Source organism: Pipistrellus kuhlii, unplaced genomic scaffold, assembly GCF_014108245.1.
Source record: "Pipistrellus kuhlii isolate mPipKuh1 unplaced genomic scaffold, mPipKuh1.p scaffold_m20_p_12, whole genome shotgun sequence".
In the NCBI taxonomy this organism is placed as follows: domain Eukaryota; kingdom Metazoa; phylum Chordata; class Mammalia; order Chiroptera; family Vespertilionidae; genus Pipistrellus; species Pipistrellus kuhlii.
Genome location: NW_023425427.1, coordinates 20038422 through 20063412, shown reverse-complemented (window position 1 = coordinate 20063412; position 24991 = coordinate 20038422). Strand labels below are relative to the sequence as shown.

Below are 24991 nucleotides of genomic sequence, written 5' to 3'. Positions count from 1 at the left end.
TGACACCTCAGAGTTGTCCTATTCAGGCAAGGGAACTTGAGAATTTACCCAGACACCTCTCATTTAAGGACTGCTTCTTAACTGGGAGGAAGTAAATTCCCAAGCATCCTCGGTGCTGGTTAAGGTTCATCACTTCTTTCACAGTAAAAGCCACAATCTATAACTGAGCCTTTGAAGCCCCATATGCTCTTATCTAGACCCCTGTGCCGATACCCCTGTGATGTCATCTCTAACTGCCCTCCCTGCACCTCCTTTCCTTCAGCCACACTGGCTTCCTTACTCTTCCTGGAACATACACGTTCTCTCATGGTTTTACACAGAGATGGGAGTGGAGGACATTTTCCTCAAAAATTCCCAAAGATGGCCCCCTCACTACCTTCAGGTCCATTCAGTATCACTTCAGTGAGGGCTATCCTGATCAGTCTATTTAAAAAGTGTCAGCTGCCCAGCAGTGTGGCACAGTAATTGAACATCGATTCATGAACCAGGAGATCATGGTTCAGTTCCTGGTCAGGGCACATGCTCGGGTTGTGGGCCCCAGTGAGAGGCATGCAGGAGGCAGCCAATAGATGATTCTCTCCCTTTTTTTTTTTTTTTTTTTTTTTTCTCTCTCCCTCTCCCTTCCTCTCTGTGAAATTAATAAAAACATTTTTTTTGAAGTGTCAACTTTCTTCTACCCCCTTTCCCCCCAACCTAATACTCTATTTCTTTCATTATTTTATGTGCCACCTTGGGCCAAGGAGAAAGGGAGCTAGAACTTTGGGACTTCACAGAGGATGAAGGCAATTCACATGGAGATGGAAAAGCAAATATTTGATAGGTGTTTTCTGGGCCATCTTTAACAACAGGACACAGAGAGGCCTTTGATTGAACAGACCTTGCTAGGTGCCTCCCTGTCTGCCACATCTAGTTCCTATTAAACTATAGTTATTTCTGATGGTAGTTCCCAAATAGTTTGATTTTCATGACATGGATATTTCTTACAGGTGCTGCCTATATAATAACCACCAGGCTAAGGATTGTATTGATTCCTTTGTTACTCACTGTGTTCGGGTAAGTACTACAGTTTGGAACATTGTGATGGATACTTTAAAAATTGTGGGGTATAATTCCTTTAGTAGCATTAATTTGTGCTATTTTTCCATCTAATATTTCTTATCCATATTCACTACATAGAAAGTTTCTATCTCTTCTTATGCTTGAGTTGATAGCATCATAAGCTATTGTGATCCCGGCAGGTTATCAGGTACAGAGGCATTTTTGGATGCCTCTTACTAATACCCTCAGGAACCACAGAAACGGGTTATTACGCCATCTGGGGAAACAGCAGTCCACATTATTTTTTGGTGTTTTTTTTTAAATGGACACAAATCTTTACTTATTTTTGACCTTATAAACTAGGCATATTTGTAACATCCCCAGGCACTTATCCTCAAACTATCTTAATGACCAGGATTAGAGTAAAATTATTAATTTAGATGAGATCACAAACTTTTTTCAAATTTCAAGGAGTTAAGAAAACATACAACTCTTGTGGTGGATTTAGTTTATTATAAGCCATTCTTAATTATAATCTCTTTACTGAGAGCTCTTTTTAGTCATTCTAATTACTAAAACAACACACACACACACACATACACATACATATATACATGAAGACAGCATGGTATGGTCAAAAGAGAGACCAGATTTCATTTTTATCAGTGGTAATTTATCATTATCAGGGAGGTCACTTTACTTTTCTATAAATTTCCCGATTTTTAAAATGTCAATGTTAATTTTACCTCTGTACCTCTTAAGAGGATAGACTAGTTAGTGATCAAATGAGATAATCTGTCAAAGTATACCATATTAAAATAATATTATACTTGAATCTTATGATTCATACTTCTTAAATCAGAGCATCCTACTGTTCATGGTTGTTGCTCGATTACTAAAATGTTACAATATTTTACATGAGAACTAGAGGCCCAGTGCATGAATTTGTGCATGGATGGGCTCTGGCCAGCCCACCCTGACCGGGGCTGATCTGCCTGGGCTGGCCAGGGGTGGATGTGAGAGGTTGGCTGCTGGCTGGCCCCACCCCCGATCAGGGAAAGGGGGTCGGCTGTGGTGGGGCCACAGGCCGTTGGCCAGCTGACCCTAACCCCTTGGGTTGAACTCTTGGTTGAGGGACAATTTGCATATTAGGCTTTTATTATATAGGACTAGAGGCCCAGTGGACCACATTCATGCCCTGGGGAATAGGGGGTCCCTCAGCCTGGCCTGCGTCCTCTTGAGGAGCGGGATGGACATCCCCCAAGAGGTCCTTAGCACTGCCATGCAAGCGAGAGAGGCTCTCACTGCTGCCACTGTGCTCACCAGCTGTGAGCCCAGCTTCTGACTGAGTGGTGCTCCCCCTGTGAGAACATGCTCATCACCAAAGGGCAGCTCCTGTGTTGAGCGTCTGCCCCCTGGTGGTCAGTGCACGTCATAGCAACCAGTCATTCCATAGTGTGGTTCGGTTTGTATATTAGCTTTTTATTATGTAGGCCATTGTATAGATTAGGAACAGAACAACCAAAGAGTTTATAGTTATTCGCCATTGTCAAGTCTTACAATTATTAGGCATTCTGGTGTATTTAAAGCTGCACAGATGTATCAGCCTTGAACAGTGCTTTTTGCCTTGAAATAAGCACAAAAGAAACTCCTCTTTAAAGTGTGGAATGACATCTGAAGATTAAAAGAAGATATTTTTGTCCTATGCAAACAAGTTTCATAACAGCCACTTCTATCTATTGATAAACCCTGGTGTTCCTCAAAAAGAAACACCTATGTAAAAAATATACATAGGCATGATTCTTACATATTCAGTATTTTTTTTCTCCTTAAACCAGATTTTGGAAACTTGGAATGTTAATTTTCTATAGTATCAGGAAATTTCATATTGATAGTTAACAAATTTTAATGTGTTGCAGCCTTTCTGTAGTCTTATTCAGATCCATGGGCATAATAGGGCTCGACAGAGAGACAAGCTCGGTCATATTCTCGAGGAATTTGCTACCTTGCAGGATGAGGTAAGAGTCAACAAAGTAGCCCTTCCTTTCTAAAATTCAGCAGTTCATATGACGTGACCAGACTTTTAAAACAATTTTTTGGAATAGTATTTTGACTATTTAATTTTTCACTATGGTGAATTCTCTTTTCCTTACAATGTAACAGTTTCATATACCAAAGTAAGAGTTTCCAAAAAGTAACAGAACAAGCCCAGGCTGCAGTGGCTCAATGATTGAGCATCCACATATGCAAGAGGTCATGATTCAGTTCCTGGTCAGTGCACATGCCTGGGTTGCAGGCTTGATCCCTAATAGGGGATGTGCAGGAGGCAACCAGTCAGTGATTTCCTCTCATCAGTGATGTTTCTGTTTCTCTCTCTTCTTCTCTGAAATCAATTTTAAAAATCATGTATTTTTTTAAAAGAAACAGAACAATAATTCAAACTGAATTATTTCTTTGGTAATCAGGATAAGTTATAAAACATATGTAAAACTATAATTTTACAGCAAGTTCGTATTATAAAAATTATTACATATTAACCTCAGAGTAAATTTGTGAGCAGCAGCAATATTAATTGAAAATATAACTAAAGACCTGAAATCAGTTATTCTTATTTTTGGCCTATTAATTGGATGTCTTTTTAGCTTAAAGACTATTTAGCTAAATGTTATCCATTGTGAAATGAAAAGTTTGGTTATAAACTTAACCAAAACTACTTTTGTAAGTATGAGTTCTTTTAGTGGCAAGATTTTCATTTTCTGCTCATGCTGTTTTTAGCAGTTTATTTTAAATTCTCTCATTACTTATAAAGAAAGTAAATGTTGCGCTATTTCATTCTGATAGGCAGAGAAGGTTGATGCCGCTCTTCACACCATGCTGTTGAAACAGGAACCCCAAAGGCAACATTTGGCCTGCTTAGGTACCTGGGTCCTTTACCATAACCTCAAAATTATGATACAGTATCTTCTCAGTGGCTTTGAACTGGAGCTCTACAGCATGCACGAGTACTACTACATATATTGGTAAGTGTGGGGGGATAGAAAAGATCTGAGAGAGCATCTGTAGAATATAACCATAGAGTACTTTTTTCATTTGTGTATTTTAACTTTAGCTTTGGGACAATTGGAAGAGCTCTTATCTATTTCTAAGGGAAAAAATAATACACATTTTGGCCTAATTTCAGTGATGCTAGTTGCTATTAGCTGTGTATTGTACTTATCTGAATTAAAGTTCAAAATTTGAGCCAGATCTTTCTTCTGAGAAGAAATCAAGGCTGAGATTATCATTTGCAGACTGCATCCCTAAGGACTTGTTTCATGTGGTATAAAGAAGCTGATGAGAAATGATCCTCAGAGAAGTTCTCTTCTTTCACTTGGAGATAACAAGAGCTAGCAAGAGGATGCTTGAGAATATTTTAGGCATGGGAAAACTGTCACAGAAGAAAGTGAAGAATTTCAGCCAGGAACAAGTCACTCCTTGTTTAACCCCGATTGGCTTTTGGTCTCTGCCCATGCCTGATTCATGTTCTGGACACATGGGAGTGGGAAAAAGAGAGCTAATGGATTGAGCTAATGGATTGAGTCTGAGTCATCTTAAATCTTTTTCTTAGTCTGGCAAATTGTGATGGTAATTTTAAAATAATAATCTATTATTGCTCATCACAAACAATTAAGTTTAGTATATTAAATCTTAATATAGTTCATCTTTTAACTCAAATTATTTTATTTGTAATTAAGGTATTGTATATTCCTTGGAGTAAATCTATGAAAGAATGAAAGTAATTCTCTTCCATGCAATTGACATGTTTTGTTTTGTTTTATCATGGCGCTAAGGGTTCTTGAACCAAAAGCTCTTGATTATGAAAATTGAATTTGAGCATCAACTATAGTGATATGATAAAAATATTATTTAGTATATTCTCCAATATTTTAATAGATAATTCTTACCAAAGGGTCTTGGTATAGATACTTGGGTTACATTTTGTTAACTAATAGTAGACAAAGAAGACAGTTTATGGAGAAAATGCTCAAGTTCTTTGTTGGTGGTTTTAGGAGGCTGATTGGAAGCTTTTGTGCTCTTGGCTTGGACTTGCCTTTTTTTTTTTTTTTTTTTTTTGTAATAACGGGGGAAAATATTTACTTAATAGGTTGAGGTGAATGTGTCCTGATATAGTAAAACCAATGTAATGGGCATTAATTTGATTTACGTATACACATCATTATCAAGAAATATTTTGTAAAGTAGTAAAACACATGTCATTGTAGAAAAATTAAATTTTCCAGTATTGTGTGGCAACATAGATGGCTACAAGAAAGGGAAAGTTAATCACTTGTAATGCTGATTCTCATCTAAGATCTATTAATTATCTAATTGGATAATCTATTTTTAAAATACTTTTTTAGTATTATGAAAAATAGCTCTTTATCAGTATCAATACATGTGTTGATAAAGCAATCTCATTTAGATACTCACTGTTAACTAACATTTTTATTCTATAAGGTATCTGTCTGAATTCCTTTATGCATGGTTGATGTCGACATTAAGTCGTGCTGATGGCTCTCAAATGGCAGAGGAACGGATAATGGAAGAGCAGCAGAAGGGCCGTAGCAGTAAAAAGACAAAGAAAAAGAAGAAAGGTGTGGTGGATTATTTTTAAACTTAAGAAACAAACAATATTGGAGACACTTCTGTCCCATGTAATGGATGAATTAGTCATAATATTTTAATTCTCATCTTTTCTTCAAAAGTATAAGAAACGGAATCCCAATATTAGTGATACAACACTTTTTTTCTCTTTTTTTTAGAGGAAGGGAGAGGGATAGTTAGAAACATCAATGAGAGAGAATCATCGATCAGCTGCCTCTTGCACACCCCCTACTGGGGATGTGCCTGCAACCAAGGTACATGCCCTTGACCGGAATCGAACCTGCGACCCTTCAGTCCACAGGCCGACGCTCTATCCACTGAGCCACACCGTTTTCGGCAGTGATGCAACACTTTTTGATTCCTTTCTTTGCAATTCCATGTGTCAGAGGACCTTAGGACAAGAAGTAGCACATAGACCATGCAAGCAATTTAGTTAAAGTGCAAGACAGCAAGCTTCTGATCTTTGGACAGAAGGCCGGCAGCTCAGGAGAGAGGCAGATCTGGAGATGTGCTTTTAGAGTCTGCACAGGATGACTAGGACCTTGGCACACCACTCAGGGACCACGAGGAGAAAGAAGTGTTTCAAAGGGACTGCCCCATTAGTCACTTGTGGATGGGTACAGATACTGCTATAATCATTACAAAATATTTCTTTGTATTTCCATCAGATTTAACAGTTTGGGTGGGCTATTAAATGACTGTTCATGTGTTTCCTCTTTAAGAAATCTCTTAACTCTGTGCAGTGCTGGGTGGGTACTGGAAATATGAGGAGAACTCTGTAAAGTATAAGATTGTCTAACCACTATGCAATACATCGGAAACTAATACAACATAACTTTGAACATAAACTGTAATTGAAAAAAATTTTAAAAAAAGAGGAAACATCATTTATCACAGCATTTGGGACTAAATACATATTATATTATATACAGGGAAAAAAAAGGTTACATCTCTATATAATGAACTCAGAAGTTAAAATTACTTTACATTAGAATTCTTTGATATTAACCATTCAAGGAACATGATTTTCATTTAGTCTTTAAGTTATATTTTATTATTTGTAGTTTTGGACCATAAAATAAAATGTAGCCTGTAGGAACAAACTATTGGAAATTTTAATTTAGTAAACATGGAAGATTCTTTTTAAAAATTATATTTTCTGCCGAAACCGGTTTGGCTCGGTGGTAGAGTGTCGGGTCTGCGGACTGAAAGATCCCGGGTTCAATTCCAGTCAAGGGCATGTACCTTGGTTGTGGGCACATCCTCGGTAGGGAGTGTGCAAGAGGCAGCTAGTTGATGGTTGCAGGCACATCTCCTGTAGGGGGTGTGCAAGAGGCAACTGGTTGTTTCTTTCGACATTTCTAGCTCTCTATCTCTCTCCCTTCCTCTCTGTAAAAAATCAATAAAAATATATTTAAAAAATTATATTTTCTCCTGCAATAATGCAAGAGGGTGAAAGAGTACAGGTGATTTTCTTTCTAATTACAGTTCGCCCTTTGAGCCGAGAAATCACAATGAGCCAGGCCTATCAGAACATGTGTGCTGGAATGTTTAAGGTAAGTTGAAAATAAAGTTCTTTTTGCTTTTTAACTATACTACTATCATGTAGTTTAGTTAAAATTGACTCTCTTTGTGATTTTTTTCTAGGTTCTAATTTCACCTATGTTAAACATCTGCTTGAAACCTTTTTTCCAAGTCTAGTTGTTTTCATGAAGTTGTGTACCAAATATTTGAGCCCAGGTTGTATGCCAGATATCTTGTAATGAATACCTTGCAGAATACCAAGTCTAATCAGATGTGATCCTTATCTCAGGTGCCTTATTAATGACAGGACAGTTGACATGTGTGACACAGATAATCAGAGAAGGTTTATCAATGATCAGCAAAGGTTTCTTGGGAGAGACAGGGTTTGCATCTTTTAGGAGTGTATTAGGAAAGGAGCAGGCTCCACAGTGAATGGTTTAAACAGACAGGCATTTTCAAGGAGTCCCAACTTTAATGGTAATAACAAGAAACTTAAAACACCCTGTTTTCCCGAAAATAAGACAGTGTCTTATATTAATTTTTTCTCCCAAAGTTGCGCTAGGTCTTATCTTTCCATGCGCTAGGTCTTATTTTTGGAGGATGTCTTATTTTCGGGAAACATGGTATACAGAACATGTACTCTTTTTCTTATAAAAATTTATATGCCTACATGTTTTTTCAGAAACTTTTACTTGAAGCTTTCAAAACTATTGTAAAGCATGGAAAAAATAATGTGCATATGGTATAATTTCACTGGGAAAAATAGTAATATCTATCCTAGGCCTTGAAAACCTTTTATATAAGGTTTTCATAAAAATAAACACTAAAGCCAGTTTTTCTCTTCCTGTTTCTGACTTCTGAGCCTTAAGTTGTTTTAGATATCTGTAAATAGCTATTTCTTGTTTTCTATTCTGAATTAATGAGAATGGTTACTTTTTCATATTGATATATATTTCCTTGTTCTCTTTTTTCCTGTAGACCATGGTAGCATTTGACATGGATGGCAAAGTACGAAAACCCAAGTTTGAGCTTGATAGCGAACAAGTTCGATATGAGCACAGATTTGCTCCATTCAACAGCGTAATGACACCACCCCCAGTGCACTATCTGCAGTTCAAGGTGAACCTGCTCACTAAAGTCACTAAAATATTTATTCTTAGGCTTTCTGAGAGATGTTTATACCTAGCCACTTTGTTAAAATACTGAAGTTAGACTGTTGGACTAATGGGACAAAGTAAGAAAATGGCAATTTCAATCAAAATTATTTGGTTTTTTGGGGATACTACAATATTATCATGTTTAACACTTATTTAAGAATGAGAATAATATGAGGCAGTATTTGAAGGTTGAAAATTTAATATTACCTAGGAAAAAATAGGGACATGCTGAGTGTTTGCTTAGTTGTCTATATAGGAATGGATAGTCAATATAGAATTAATTTTAAAGATGTTTTAGAGTTGTTCATATTGAACATGTTTTGAATAATAGTGTTTCCCCCTTTTAGGAAATGTCTGACCTCAATAAATACAGCCCTCCCCCCCAGTCTCCAGAACTGTACGTGGCAGCTAGCAAGCACTTCCAGCAGGCCAAAATGATCCTGGAGAACCTTCCGAACCCCGACCGCGAGGTAAGGCTCAGTCTCAGTGACTCTACAGGAAAAGATGGTCGGGAGTACAAATCTTACCGCTGGGTGACAGTTCGTGTAAAAGTGAACTTCATGGTATTCATAAGTGAAGCCTGTCATGTTTCTGCCCCAGATTTCAAATGGCTTTCTTAACCTACCCTTGTCAGGCTTAAAATTTGATGAGAGGTGATATAAATACCTTCTATGGGTAAATTTAGAAATCAATGCAAGGAAAAATTAAGACACAACTGTGAAGAATAGAAATAAGATCTGGCTTGTTAGAAATGTTAGTTTAAAATATTTAAATCTATAGTTTATTATATTCAAATATAATCACATAAATATTTAATCTGAAAAATTATCTGGTTAGTTATCACAAGAAGTGAAAACCACTTTATCTTCTTGACCATATAAAATAAAGACTATTGTTTTTGGTGACTTTATTTTAAAATACCATTTTACAAAGCTTGTACATATTAAGTTTCAGGTTTTTATAATTTTCTCAATTTGCTGTATATCTACTTTTATTTAAATGCACTTATTCTGTAAAGAGAGTAACTTGTATCATACACCTTGTGGGGGAGTATATCTCGGTACAACCTCCATGGAAGGGTAGCTCAGCAGTTCTGCTTCTTAGGGTTTTTCTACAGAAACATGTGCTCATGTGCAAAGTAAGGGAAGTGACCAGAATACAAGAGTATTTATCACAGCAGGATTTATATTAGCAAAAAAGTGAAGAAAGTCGTCATTCAACAAGGGACTGTAAAATAACTTAAGACACGTGCTACAATGAAATACTATGCAACTTTTGAAAGGACTAGGAAGACCTTTATATACTGTAATGGGACATTCTTTAGAATACAGTAAGTTTAAAAGGCAAGGTAGTAAGCTATATAATATGTTGCCATTTCAGTCAAAAGGGGAAAGTATTATGTAACATATTTCTGGAAAGATAATAGAAATTAGAATAACTGTGTGCTTCTTGAGAGGAGGGCGTGTCAGGAAACAGGGATGGGAAAGAGACAACTTTTTTTTTTATCACATACTAGTATATCCATGTAATAAAAAAAAGGAGGGAAGTATAAAAATTAAAAAAACAGCCTATTTCTTTTACTAGTAGTGGACTTGACTTATTCAAGTATTTCATTAGTGCCTCCTATGCCTCCAGCACTGTGGTAGAGTCAAACAGTGAAAAAAAGACAAAAATCACAGCCCTCCTCAGTGGTGAGTTGCAGACAATAATAAATGAAAAGATAAGTAAAATAGTATAGTAGATCATAAATATTACAAAGAAAAAAATCAGGCTGGGAATGGGATAGTGACTGCTACAGGAGATAGGAGGAAGAGGGGGTGATGCATTTTTTAATAAGGTGGCCTTTGAGCAAATCCTGGAAGGTGAAGAAGCAAATCATGTGGCCAGGTAGGCATGGAGCCTTCTAGGCGGTGGGAACCACATGTGTAAAGGTGTGATGAGGCAGGAGTGTGCCTCGAGTACTTGAAGAACAGCCAAGGACTGATGTGCTGGAGTGGGGCAAAAAAGGGGAGTTGTTAGAGGGTTTCAAGCAGAGGAGTGGCCAGATCTGTGTTCAAAGGATCATTGTGGTCACTTGGCTGAAAATAGACTATAGTGGGGTCAGCAGAAGCAAGGGAACCAGGTAGTAGGCCATAGCAGTATCCGGGTAAGAGTTGGAAGTGACAGTGGAGGTGAGCAAAAGTGATAGCATTCTGTATGTATTTTAAGGTCAAGCCTGCAGAATTGGTTGATAATGGATTGGGTATGGAGTCAAGGATGACTCCAAGGTTTTTGGCCTGAACACCTGGTTGGATGGAATCACTTGAGAAAGATGCAGGTGGAGCAGGGAGGGTGGCAGAGCTGGAACATTGAGCTGTTTTGGACACCCCACATAAATGGAGCTGCCATCAGGGCAGGTGGAGGTGCGATCTGGAGCTGAGGAGGAGTGTTCATTAAAGTACGGTGAAGTGTGTTTCCTGAGTGGTCAGCAAGACGACAGAACTTGTCCCTTCAAGTTGCACATCCCATCAGTATTCATGTGTTGGAGTGAAGCTTTTTAGACAGAGATAGAAATAACAGTTAACACTTACAGGATACTTACTACCTGTGAGGCCTGGTTCTCAGGTCATAATATATATGAACTCATTTAATCTTTACAACAGATCCTGGTGGGATAGGGAAAATTATTAACCCCCTTTTTAACAGATAAAGAAACTGAGGAAGAGAAGTTAGAGAACTTGCCAGAGATTTCATAGCTAGTAAGTGGCAAAGCTAGAATTTGTAAGCAGACAGCCTCACTCAAAGTCCACGGCCCCCTCCATGGTGCTGTCTTCGCAGCTCAATGTTCTTTTGTTTTCCTAAGAGCAAGCTACAGTAGCCCCTTAAAGTTTTCAAAATTGACTGAAATAGGGTTCTGTGTTACTAAAAGAAATCTATTTTTAAATTACCTATATTTAATAAAATGTCAACACATGTGCAAAGTTCCTATTAGTATCTATAATATTAAGACATCTTGATTGTAAATTTTATGTTTTGATAAAGTTTAATGTTGCTCATTGTTTAGGTCAATAGAATTTTAAAGGTTGCCAAACCCAATTTTGTGGTTATGAAGTTACTGGCAGGAGGACACAAAAAGGAATCTAAGGTAAGTTAAGTACATTGTGGGGAAAATAAATGGTCCTAATTTATTATAGAGCTTCACTTTTTTCAATAAGATGTTTCATTCCAAAAAAATTAAGCACTCAAAAATCATCCTAAAAGAGCATCTGAAGCAGGAAATAGAAAATAAACTAGAGCTTGCCCTTTTGACTTGAGACGTAAGTTAACTTAAATTTTCAAAACTCTGCCTTTCATTCCCCTCCTTACCACTCTTCAAATTACTTGGGGTAAAAAAAGGTGTATACATACATATATGGGAGAGGTATTTAAAAAGTCGCCTGTGGTTGGAAAAGTGGATGCTTCAATAAGATATTTTTAATGGTTTAGGAGATGGATGCTTGCTTGATATTTTATCAGTGCTATGTAAATATTCAACACAGAGGTTCTGCATCTCGTTGGAAGCCAACCGCTGAGGCTTTTGTGGTGCCATCTGCCCGTTATATGTACTGCTATTTGTTTACTCCCATTGTTTTCTATCTCCTTTCCTGCCTGGCTTTACCAGCGACTCTAATCGTTCAGTACTATTGGTGACCCTGGAACTAAAAAATTTGCCGACCCATGACTTTTTCCTGTAATTTAAGTCCATTTTCCTTTTAACTGTTCTCTAAAGATAGATGGTCAGCCTGTTTTCTAGTGATCTTCATAAACCCAGGTTAGTTCCTAACTTAGTTCTTTGCTATTTAACCAGCTTTTAAAAAATCTCTTGTATTACCTTGTCTTTAAAAAATCCTCTAAAATAAAAATAATCTTTGTTTACTGTTTGAATATTTGTTAGATACATTGACTTCCTGATTTTCTTTACAGGTTCCTCCTGAATTTGATTTCTCTGCTCACAAATATTTTCCTGTTGTGAAACTTGTTTGAGACTGACAGGTGATCATAAAGGAGTAAAATCTTTCAGATTCTACTTTTTAGGACCCACCCATCAGTCTTACCATATAACATGAAGTGACATGGATTTCTTGGATGACAAACCATTATGAGGAATTTTTATTTTGACAGCCTTATATGACGTGAATGAAAACTGCTGTTTTAAAGTGGTTTATTATGTCTGTGGATGAAACTGATCCCGTTGAATGCATTGATGAACGTTATATGGTTTTGTTACAGATTTAATGATAAATCATTTTTTATAAATGATTGAGTGAAAATAGTGTTTATAAAGGTTAATAAATATGACCAAAACGTGTTACTGGAGATAAAACAGTAATATTTTGATGGTACATGTTGAGAGCTGAAGGTGTTTACTGTTTAACAATTGAGTAATTCAAACAAATTATCTAAAAGATGTTTCAAATCAAGGTCTTTAGGCAAAATACATTTTGAAAGGGGCCTAGTCTAAGCTATGTAGGGAGGCTATTATATGGGCATTGATTCCATGTCACGACAAATTATATACCTGTAAGAATGTAGATGTTTTAAAAATGTCCTTAACTATTACTTTGCTGCTTTTAAAAGATTAACATTTAGACCAAGCCCCTTAAAAGTACTTAGCACTTTTAGTTGTAATTTCAATAGTAGTTTCTATCTTCCCAACTGTAGAATAAGCTTGAGGAAAGTGACAATCTTTCTAGAACCTGCTCATTCAGTTAATGGAATGTGGAATTTATAAATGTGGCATTGAGCTATTCTGGGGTAAACTGAGTAGAGAAGGTAAAAAAAGGTCAGTAGGACAGTAAGTTGACTGCTTTAGTAAAAGAAATATTGATGGTGGGAACACAGGATGGCTGGAAGTACAGAGGAATTTGGAGTAGTAAGTTGGAGTCTGGTCCTTGCGCTTAAAACAGTTTGCTTCAAGCTGATAAAAGTTGGTTCATTTGTCAGGTATTTACAAATCAATCCAAGCACACAAGCTGGTATATCCAATACCTCCAAATCTTAAGGAGAGTAGGGAATCAGAACTGGTTGCGTCTGCTTATAATAAGGAGCCATAAAATAAAACTTGAGATGACTGAATATTTTGCCCTGCTACAGCTGCCCAAAGAGTTTTAGGGTTTTGAAGAGATGAAATGACCTAAGATACTGAACCAATCTACCTATGCATTCATTTTCATTGTAAGATTATAAGGGTGTTTTTTTTTCCCCCTGAAGTCCTCTGCTAATAATGCCTTCCATTTAAAAAGAGAATTTATCTGCTTCTGGAGGATCATGTAAAGTTATTACACAACTCCGAAACTTTGTCTACAATTCAAACATTAAGCTAAGTTTAAAGGTGGTGTACTTTGTTTTGATCACAGATATGTCACCTGTTGAGTCCTAGAGTAATTTTTTAATGAGTCTATCTCAAAAAGCCAGAGCAAGATTGTCCTTTATAGGAAAAACAAAAAACAAAAACACTGCCAGTTGTAGGCTGCTGGTTGGAGTCACAGGACTCCTTTTTTAAATGGTACAAAAATGTTAAATGTCAATAATGCAGCAGCTTTTTTGGAGTGTGAGTGAAAATGTTGAGATGATTATTTAAATGTGAACTTAAAAGAATTTGGATAAAGGCAGATGTGGCATATCACCCTGGAGATTTCAGAGACAAATTAATAAGAAGCAAGCTACAATACTAACACAAAGACTCTGTCCAGCTTACCTCTTACAGCCAAGTGGGTTTTCACCTTAATTCCCATGTGTTTAACATGCATACAAAAAGGTATCTACTCATTTAAGTGTTTCTAAAAGGCAGATTTTAAAAGTTAAAAAGTTAATATGAAAAGCAATTTACCTATCTAGGATATCTCTGATGAATTGCAATCATTTATTTAGACTTAACAGTAAAACATTTACTAAGCACCCAGCATAGTACTAGACTCTCTAGGGGAATAAACTATATTGGCAGCTTATGTTCGATGTCACTCAATTCAGGAGTAAGAGCAGAAAGTAAGCATTTGTCTCAATTGGTTAGGGCCTTGGTTTGTAAAACTCATTATCTGAAGTGTATAGTTTAAAGATAATATTGAAAGTCAGTTAACTCTTCCCAGAGATGCACACCAGTAAGATTAAAGCCTTTCAGTTATGTGTTTTAAGTGCATGGGAAGGAACATATTTTAGAATAATCATTCAGTGTATACATTATCAGAATTTTACAAACCAGTTTTTAAGGAACAGAGGCTTAGTCCACTTTAAGAAAGTGTTGCTCTCTGAACTGAGAAATAGCATACAAATACACAAACATTTAAATACACAATCAAACTTTTCCCAACTTTCAGGCACTCATGAACATTTTCATATCTAAGCTAATATGTGTAAATATAACCAAGTTAATGGAACCTTTGCTATTAAAAATGTTTCTAAAATTCATTTCAAAGACAAATGTTAGAATAACTTATTTGTAATTAATAATCTTTAGGCTAAAATATAATGGTAGTAAAACTAACCTCCAGGACCATGAATTCACAATTCTCTTCACCATACCAGGTTCTATGAATGGATTACCAATTAAAACAGTCATGCTAATTATCTAGTTATTTAATGACAACATACTGACTGAATAGGGAGTGAGATGTTTATTTCTCAAGTTTCATCACATACAAGTACACACTAGATGTGTGCTGTGATTAAATTCCTCGGGAAATATAATCCAAGATTGCTTAGAATCTCCACCTGCAGTCTGATCTGCAGGAGAAAAGATAAAAACGACTCCTCTCTCCTGCCTGCACACCATTTGAGAACAGAGAGGACAGGTGCGAATTAGTTTATGCCGATTACAGGTTGGAATAGATGATTTAATTTGGACCACACGAGAAGACCAAGGTTAGGATATGTACTTGATGCTCATTAACACAGGTGTGTGTGTGTGTGTTTTAACAGCCATAATACCTCTAAATTGTGCCTTGGGCTAGGTGCTTGTTGCACAGGAAGCCAGTGGTAATAAGCATGACTGCCTGGAGAAACCGCAGGGCACACCCCCTAACGGAATGGCCTTGGTGCCTCTGTAAATGAAGATGAAATCATCACCACGGGTTAGTTTTCATTTACATTGACGTCTCATCTCCACAACTTAAAAGCTGGCCCTTTAGCGATCCAATAGGGGGTGAAGGGAAAACTGGAAGTTTTAAAAGCTGGACTAAGTATTTTATTTCTCAGCAACTCTGCACACTAACTAAATATGAAATGAATCAATTATTTGCAAAATCAAGCCTAAGACTAAGGGAGTGGGATATGGACTTAGATACAATCTTATAGAGCTACTTTTATATTCTTAGGTGCCTTTTCTGTGTGGGAAAATTCAGTGTTAGCAATTAGGTAAAAGGGGTTATACAGGAAAACATCCAAGTTGTAGAGATGCTAGAAGGCAAAGCAGGGGCTGCCTCAGTGACTTCCAGGGGCACAGCAAGTCGCCCTGGGTGTGAGGCCAGGTTCGGCTCCACCTCCTCTGGGCCAGTTTCCTTTCCAAGCGAGGGAGTCCCACCAAATGCCCACAGAGACCGCATCCCAATCCTGTAGCTCCAGATATTTCAGTAAGCACACCAGCCTCCTGGCCATTAGAGAGCCTCACTGAAAGCCATTGGTATGGTTCTGCCAGTTATTCACAAGTGACAAAAGCCTATTTTCCTGAAATATTAAGGGCCAACTAAAACCAAAACGATCACTATTATCAATGTAAATTATGATTAGTCATTTTCAAATGAACATTAACTTGATTTTTTAAATCCATTTTGATAGGCATTTACAAGCTAAATATGTAAACTATGACACAATGCCATTTCTCTCCCCCTTCTAATATTTCCCAACTTATAACAGTATACTGTTCAACACCAACTTTCTCTTCTCCAGCAAAGTAGGCAGTTTGTCCACAACAAACCCTCCCCATGGTACCGTGTCGCCCTCGGGCCCCTGTTGTGTCATGTCTAATCCACTTGTAGCTTTTTTTGGTGATGCCCACTCATCACAGAAGATGCTGCTTTGCCTACACACATTAGCAAAGTACAGATCACAAGTTTTCACATTGGAAGCCACTGAACATAAACAACAGGGGCTATTATACAAGTGGTCGTTAAAAATCCTCCCACACACACAGTGGTGTTTAAACGAGTTTACAATGCTGTCAGTAGTGTTAGCGTTACAATCAGCACTCCAGGCCTCTGAGTATCAGAACCAGGAATGAGCACAGTAGAGCAGAAACCCGTAAAATCCAGTGCTGACAGGGAGAACAGAAATGATGGCTGGTACCCTTACTTGCCACCGCATCTGGAGAAGAGAATAACTCCAGAAGGACCCAAGAAAAGGTGTGTGTGTGTGTTTCTTGTGCAGCAGGCCTCTCCTTCGCATCAGAAGATGGACTCTTCCTGTGGGTTTTATTTTAAACACAAGTACATCCCAGGATAAGTGCCACTGTCGCTATCCTGGAAAACCTGTGTTCTATTTTTGGTATCGATCTTCTCATGAAATACCTATTAGCCAACACATGTAAACATCTTTAATACAGATGCTTCAACAGTAACCCCCACTGACATACTAAAAGTCCACAATAATCATCTTTAAGTGTATATGTTACTTAGTAAATTTCACAATATCCCTCGAGAATATTTTGTAGTTATCACTGTTCAGTCCTGACATGAAAAAGTTATTCCAGTTTGATGGGTTTCCTCTTTTCATGCTGATCAAGTAAATTTATCTTCTCTTTTCTGATTTTCTGCATTAAGAACTAAAAAGGAAAAAAACACACACATAATATTCTAAGTATTAAACGTTTTGAGAAACCAGCCTGGCAGGTCCATTGACATAAATATTTAGAAACTGTCATAAAGACTACCTCCCATGACAACACTGCAATGGGGAATTGCATTCTAAGGATAAGATAGCAAACGAGACCACTTGTTTGGCCAACAGGTACCATTACAACATCGCAAACATCTGAATGTGCCATATTTGAAATAATGTCCCATGTCCTATAAAATGGGTAATATAAAACGTGGATGCTGTCACAATCCTCATGAACACCTCTGTTTGTTAGTGCACCTTCAACAGGAAGCATGTGCCTCCTGAGAGCCTGGGCAGCTTTGGTCAGCTCTCGCCACTCCAAAGCTCTTCCCTGACTGAGTAGGAATGGACTGTGGCTTCCATCATCCTTACTCTGTCCTTGGAACACACAGACAACATCTAAAGACGTGTCACAAATAGACTGAAGACCCATACCTGATTTACAACTATTGCACATAAATGGCTGACTTAGATAACCCCAGTGAATTAATCAAGGCCCTGAGCATCAACTGCTGCTTGTATCACAAAAAGAGAGTCGCCAGACACCACGTGGGTTCCTCCTGGCGAAAGAACAACACTGTCATCTTACCAAAGGCTTGACCAAAACCTGAGTCTTACCAAGTGTCTGGTTTGCAAGAGGTAGAAAGAACATATAAACTGCACTATCCAGACTGCTGGCTTTGGCTCTTTAACAGACTACAAAGAAAAAAAGGGAAGGGAGCCCGGGGACTTACTGGTTAAAGAACATACTAAATTTAGGAAAATAGGCAAGACTAAACTACGGTGTCCAGGGATGCCTACTTGGGCGATAAACCCATGAGCAAATGTAAGAAAATGCCTACTAGCTCTGTCAGGAGAGGGGGTGCTACTACCAGGAGGGAAGGTGCTGGGCCTGGGGCAGGCGCAGGGAGGGGCTTCTAGAGGGCGGGCCACATTCTCTTTCATGACTGGGGGTGGACGGTGGTTACAAGGTGTTTATCTTCTAAAAGCTCCTTTGCTTTGTGTGGTTTGACTTCCTAACAGGAAAATTTTGTAAGCGTACTAAATGAAAACACAGGTAAATTCCTTCCAACTCCCAGAGGCAATAAAAAATACAAAAACTGTAGAAACTTGTGCATGGCAAAATCAAGACAAACTGGGAGAAAGTATCTGCAACTTCACAGATAAGGAGCAATGTGTCCAGCACACACAGACTCTTAAAAACAGAATTAAAACACCAAGAATCTGAAAAAATAAAATTTTTAAAAGGAAATCATAAGTTCATAATGATACTAAAACCAACCAATGGGTGTGTGTATGTGTGCGAGTGTATGAGTATGTGTTGCAGCAGGGAGGTCCCTAAAGAACGGCAGCCAGTCCTGGCTGAGTGGCTCAGGTGGTCAGGGCACATGCCTAGATTGTGGGTTCGATCCCCACCTGGAGCACGTGGAGGCGGCAACCAAATGATATTTCTCTCTGACGACAATGTTTCTCTCCATTCCTCTCTAAATCAATTTTATTTATTTATTTTTAAAATATTTTTCTTGTACAGGTCTATTTTATTTTATTTTTTTAATATATTTTATTGATTTTTTACAGAGAGGAAGGGAGAGAGATAGAGAGCTAGAAACATCGATGAGAGAGAAACATCGACCAGTTACCTCTTGCACATCCTCTACTGGGGATGTGCCCGCAACCAAGGTACATGCCCTTGACCGGAATCGAACCCGGGACCCTTCAGTCCGCAGACCGACGCTCTACCACTGAGCCAAACCGGCTTCGGCTCTAAATCAATGTTAAAAATTATTTAAAAAGCATGGCAGCTAATACCTGTGAAGGTGACAGGATCGGAAAAGTCACCATTAGACAACGGGTTCCAGTGGGTGGTAAAGCCAAACCATTGCAAAGGACCCCTGTCCCCATGGGGATGGAATGTGTAGTATGATGGGAGTGATTAACAGTGCCTTATGATAGTATGAACGTTGTTAAGAGCATGGATCCTAAGTATTCTCACAAGGAAAAAAATACACTTTGTGTTCCTATGAGACGATGGACGTGAATTCAACTTACTGTAGTAATCATCCCACGATATATATGTCAACTCATGCTGTACAACCTAAACACACGGTGTTGTATTCAATTCTGTCTCAAAAATGGAAAAAGGCGTCCCATTCTAGATGACAAGTTAGTTATATCAGTTATATGGAAAGTGGACTTGGGCAAGGGAGAAGCCTGGAGTGCACTGCCGTCACCAAGCCGCCAGCCTGCCATCGATGCCTCCTGGTGCAGGGCAAGAGGAACACACGGCAGCTGCAAAAACACCCAACCTGAACCCACTCACAGCAAAACAGACACACCCAGACCTGATCCATCCCGCTGGCCTGGACTCACCAAAAACTCAAAATCGTAACACTACAAAATGCTACTGTAAAAAGCTGCCTGGAAGCGCTCTGCACTGTAATAGGGCTTTTTGTTTGGTGCTAGAGTCATCAGCAGTGACCTGGCCATTTTGTTGGAAAAATCCCTAAGTGTCGCTGAAGACCCATCCTCGGCTGACTCGCGAGGGCTGGAGCCCCATGAACACGCTCCTCAGTCCTGCACCTCCCTCCTGGCCCTAATTCGAAGGCTTCTGAAGAGAAGGCCTTCAGCTTACAGAGCAGAGCGTTACAACTGCGCCCAGAACGAGGCGACCCCCCCACAGTCATTACCATTTACGTTCCTGTCATTCCCTGCAAGGGCTGCCTGCTTGTCTGTTTCAGATTCTGCCTCATTTTCATCCATGTTGTAGTCGTCATCTCCTCCCACTTTTTGCTCGTTTCTCCCTGTAACATTAGCACAGACAACACATAAAACATAAACTCCATCATTTATCTTGGTGCTAGAGACTGGGTTCTCCCAACCATGGTTTCACCAACAGATCTTTCTGCCACATCTCGGAACTGACAGGGACTCGTGTATTTGCTGCCAGTATATACAGTGAAGGAGTTCTCTATTCACGTATTCCACTTTGACTCCGAGTCTATATAAAATGGGGCACTAACTAGCTAGCTGAACCCAAATCCCAGTTTTTTAAAAACAATTCCACTGTTTTTGGAAACAAAACATTTCTAATTAACTAGAGGCCCGATGCACAAAATTCATGCAAGACTCTCAGCCCTCACAGCCCTGGCTTCATCCAGAAGGTCATCCGGAAGGTCGTTCGGCCATCTGGTTTAATTAGCATATTGTGTTTTTATTATTATAGATAAGGGCATCTCTTCAGAGTAGCTCGTTGCTCCAAAAGAAGGAATCGGAGTGGCTGCCGTGAGCCAAAGGATAAAATTTCCCGTCAGACCTACAGAATTCCATCATTCATCACTACATCCATCTCTGGAAAGAACAGCTACCGGAAAGGAAGATCAGGACAAAATGCATTTCACAGACCTCGTCACAGGGTTTAACCAACACATGGCATATACGTATGTAGGTAAATAAATCTTTTTTTAAGCACACCTGGAAAAATCAGCTCTAGGTTATATTTCTCCGCACTCGCTGCCCGAGGTGGACATGAAGCACAAGCCAGTGCCCTGTCGCTTCATTCCACAAAGCGATCACCACCAGTGCCCCTGGGAAGAGGTGCATCCTCCTGCCCTGCAGGAGCACGCCCCCTGGAGGCTGTTACACGTTGTGACCAGCTGCTCAGTGGTCTGAGGGTGAGTGGACAGCCACCAACAGAATCAGCCACCCGAGTTTTATTGTTTCAATTCTCGAACTGAGAACTTGTGAGGACACATTCTTCAGAAAGGTCTCCCACCTGGAAAGTCCCCTGGCTCCCTGCGAATATTATTTCTGAAAATTCTAGGTGGCCAGGGGGTGTACTGCTCTTCCCTCCTGCCTCCTACTTGATGATGGATACTGAATACACAAAATGAACCACCAGACCATGGGCTGCTGTTCGGTCAACTTCAGGGGGACCCTTCCCATGTCCGTGGGCAGCCCCCCAGCCTCTCGCCCACCTTCCTCGTCAGCATCCGGCTCCTCCTCCTGCCCATCCCGGACCACAAGCTGGTCCTGCTCAGGCTCCTCCACCTCCTGGTCTTCCTGGCTCATCAGCAGGGTAGCTGGCATCCGTGGGGTTTGGCCCAGGTCCCGAACATCTCCCATGCCTCTTCCACCCGGACGTCCGCCTGCCTCCACAGCCTGCTGCTTGTGGTCTGGCTCCTGTGGCAGCGCCTGGCCGTCCCTCCGAAGCGCCTCCTTGCTGATGACTTGGATGTCATTGGTTTCCTCTGGGCACGGAACAAAGTCAGCTGTGAGCCCCCTGGCATTTCACCTCATTAAAAACAAAAACCCTCCTACCACTCAATTCCCAGAGCCCTCCCACGGACTGCGGATGGGGGAGCCGGGGACAGGTGGGGCGGCTGGATCATTTGCTCAGTGACCTCAGCAGAAGGCTCCGGTCCTATCAGAACTGGGGCCTGCAGTTCATCTTCAGAACCATGAGCAAGCGGAAAGTAGTTTAGGGGGAAAAAAAAAAAATCTGGACTAAGTTATCCTGTTTACAGGGGCGACCTACAAACGGGGGGAGGTGTCCTGCTGGGGTTATCTGACCATTGCATGTTGGAGACAAGTACTTGGGAGCCACTGGCAGCTCCCGCCCTGTGATCCCAGCCCCACCCTGACCTGGATAAAGGCGCAGCCTCGGCCTTTCTCTACACGGAGCCCAGAGCAGGCACTTCCTGCCACCTGCAGCCCCATGACCGAGCTCCCTGACGCCTCCAGCAGCACACTGTGCCCTGAGTGTGTGTTCGGAGTGCAGGGCCTGAACTCCACTGTCTTTTGTTTGAACGGGGCTCTTGCGGGCGTTTAGACATGGAATTGCTACCAAGCGTCACTTACCTTTCTCACCCTCCCTCCTCAAATCCAAAGCTGCCTCAGAACCGGGGCCTGGCGTCTGGGGCTCGTCGTTTCTGGGCATATTCCCTTTCGCTTGTGGCACCTCTGCCGGGGGCAGGCCTGCTTCCTGCAGCCGTGGCTGAGGCTCGCTGGGAGCTCGGAGCTGAAACAGGAGCACAGGACAGCCACGACAGGGCTCCGTCACCGGAAGCCTTACAACAACCCTGAGCGATGCGGTGGATCATCGCGTCCTTCTGACAAAGGGGAACACGGAGACCCTGGGAAACGCCATCTATCCTGATGGTGCCCTTTCACCTGGCATAAGTCAGAACATCTGAGGCTGAGTCAAGATCTCCCAGAAAGTACTTTCCATAATGGATGGACACGTGGGCAGAAGATCAATAAGAAAAAGGAAACTAGACAGAACAGACATTAATAGAACACTCTGCCCAACCAGAACAAAATAGACATTCTTCTCAAGTGTACACTGAATATTCACCAGGACAGACATAGGCTAGGCCACAAAACAAGCCACAACCAATCTAAAATGACTGAAATCATGCAAACTATGTTTCCCACCCACAGTGGAATAAAATTATTCATCACTGCAGAATGGAATTTGAGAAATTCACAAGCAATGGATCAAAGAAATTGACAGAGAGAAAAAATATTTTCAAATCATGTCCAATAGCTGTATATATGTATGAATTCATTACAAACTCTTACAACGCAATAAAAAATAAATTTTAAAAATGACAAAGGAGCTAATAAACATTTCCTCTGAAGAAGATACACAAATGGCCAATCAGCACATGAAAAGATGCTCCACATCATTAGTTATTAGGAAAGAAACTCACAATGAGAAAACACTCCACACCCACTGGAATGGCTGCAATGGAAAAAGTAGGTAACAACAAGAGTTGACAAGAATGTGTAGAAACTGGAACCTTCATAAACTGCTGGTGAGAATGTAGAATGATACCATCACTTTCCAAAAATAGTTTGGCAGTTCCTCAATACGTTAATTTGCCAAGACCCAGCAATTCCACTCGGTATAAACACCTAAGAGAAATGAAAACTTACACCCATACAAAAATATGTACATGAATGTTCACAGCCACATTATTCATAATAGCCAAAAAACTGGAAATAACCCAAATAACTATCAAAAGACCAATGAATAAAGTGGTATGTCATATAATAGAATATTATTCAGCCATTAAAAAATAAAGCTACAACATGGATAAACCTTGGCTGCATTACGCTAAGTGACAGAAGTCAAAGACACAAAAGGCCACATAATGATTTCATTGATATGAAATGTCCAGATCAGGCAACTCTACAGAGACAGAAAATGGGTTGGTAGTTATCTAGGGCTTTGAGGGTTTGGGATAAGTGTGTGCGTGTGTGTGTGTGTGTTGGGGGGGGGGGGGGTTTGAGCTAATGAGTATGGGGTCCCTTTGGTCATGAAAACGTCCTAAAATTGACAGTGATGGTTTCACAACTGAATAAACAGTTTTGAATATACTAAAACCCAAAAACTGCAAATACTGTATGGGTGAATTATATGGTATATAAATTATATCTCATAAAGCTGCTAGATTTTAAAACAAAAACAAAGAACTCCCAGGAGCAATCTCACGGACGTGCTTTACACAGGAGACAGCCTGGAGGCAGGGGCTCTGACCAGCACCACCGCTGTCCAGGTGAGTGTGACCTCGGCCTTCGCACTTAGCCATCACCATGGGCCTCAGCACCCTCAAAGCAGCAACTCCCTCCCGAGGTGGCAGTGAGCTTCACAGGAAGTAATTTCGGGAGAGCCCGGAGCACAGGGCCCGGGCCTGCAGCCAGCCTCCTCAGCACCCCAGGACCAGGCCGTGTGTCTCAGGGAAGCAGACCCACCGGGGAGAGCAAAGAGCAGAGAACAGAGCAAACCTGACAGCAGACGAGGGAACAAAATGCCTGGAGAGGGGTTAGGAGAACCTTCTGGAAACCCGTGGCAGCGACGTCCAGAATTACCTGCTGGCTTGGTTCCTTGTGGTCAATCGGGTCTCTGGAAGCCACAGCTTCGTTCCCCTTCTTGGTGACTTCTTCTATCTGCTCCTCGCACTGCTCCTTCACCTCCTTCATCTGACTGATGCACTGGCTCCTTTGGGGACAGGAGGAAAGGACAGACATCCATGGGGTGTCTATACGCCAGGTGCGTCCCTGCAGGGACTGAAATCCACAGGAGACACTCTCCTGCCCCAGGCACTTCACCTAACGACACTATGTGAGGCGGGACAATGCCTGCTTTCATTAAATGACAAGAAAACTGTAGCTGGTTGAAACTTCCTAAGAATATGGCACCTTGTTCTAGAACAGGTAAACTTTACTGGCTAAAAAAAAATATATATATATATATTTAAACATAATCTGTGGCCTGACCAGCAAGGCTCAGAGGTTGAGCTTTGACCTGTGAATCAGGAAGCCACGGTTCAATTCCCTGTCTGGGCTGTGGGTCAATATCCAGTAGAGGGTGTGCAAGAAGCAGCTGATCAATGATTCTCATCAATGATATTCTCATCCTTCTCTCCCTCTCCCTTCCTCTCCAAAATAAATAAAAATACTTTTTTAAAAAAAATAACAGTAATGTATGTATTGGTTAGTTAATTGTGACAAATACACCACACTAATGTAAAGTGTCAACAATAGGGGACACTGGGTATGGGATATATGGGAACTCTCTATACTATCTCAGCAATAAATCTAAAATTCTAAAATTCAAAATGTATATTAAAAAATGAAAGTAATTAAACTGAACTGGAGGATACCCAGTTGGTGCGAGAGAACTGCTGAGGGGCCATGGAATCTAATTTGGCCCGAGCTCCCAATGAGCAGGGACACTTAGAGGCATCACTTCAGCTTTGTACCTGGAACTCACGTGTCTGCTATAAAGTAACTGAATT

At 40.2% G+C, this 24991-nt stretch overlaps 2 protein-coding genes and 1 non-coding gene across 13 annotated transcripts in view; 2 read left to right on the top strand and 1 right to left on the bottom strand.

The window, feature by feature from the left end:
• The window catches only part of NAA35 (N-alpha-acetyltransferase 35, NatC auxiliary subunit), a 47164-nt gene extending 34459 nt beyond the window's left edge, over positions 1–12705 (top strand). For 7 of the 9 annotated variants that reach the window (XM_045580074.1, XM_036433621.2, XM_036433622.2 and 4 more), the window contains 9 exons: positions 987–1053; positions 2958–3056; positions 3880–4058; positions 5536–5672; positions 7171–7238; positions 8185–8325; positions 8711–8833; positions 11407–11487; positions 12306–12705. In XM_045580074.1, coding sequence (XP_045436030.1) covers positions 987–1053; positions 2958–3056; positions 3880–4058; positions 5536–5672; positions 7171–7238; positions 8185–8325; positions 8711–8833; positions 11407–11487; positions 12306–12365 — 955 coding nt within the window. In that variant the 3' untranslated portion in view covers positions 12366–12705. The remainder of the gene's footprint in view (positions 1–986; positions 1054–2957; positions 3057–3879; positions 4059–5535; positions 5673–7170; positions 7239–8184; positions 8326–8710; positions 8834–11406; positions 11488–12305) is intronic. The other 2 variants (XM_045580075.1, XM_045580078.1) reach the window with 2 other exon arrangements.
• Positions 4447–4574, top strand: LOC118716795. The gene has a single exon (XR_004987257.1). It is a non-coding gene; the product is annotated as a small nucleolar RNA SNORA48 (small nucleolar RNA).
• A 4028-nt stretch (positions 12706–16733) lies between the features above and the next one.
• GOLM1 (golgi membrane protein 1) overlaps positions 16734–24991 on the bottom strand; it is a 28715-nt gene continuing 20457 nt past the window's right edge. For 2 of the 3 annotated variants that reach the window (XM_036433631.2, XM_045580079.1), the window contains exons 6-10: positions 24063–24192; positions 22047–22206; positions 21164–21436; positions 19877–19990; positions 16734–17133 (exon numbers count right to left, since the gene is read on the bottom strand). In XM_036433631.2, the coding sequence (XP_036289524.1) occupies positions 17090–17133; positions 19877–19990; positions 21164–21436; positions 22047–22206; positions 24063–24192 (721 nt within the window). In that variant the 3' untranslated portion in view covers positions 16734–17089. The remainder of the gene's footprint in view (positions 17134–19876; positions 19991–21163; positions 21437–22046; positions 22207–24062; positions 24193–24991) is intronic. The other variant, XM_036433632.2, reaches the window with a different exon arrangement.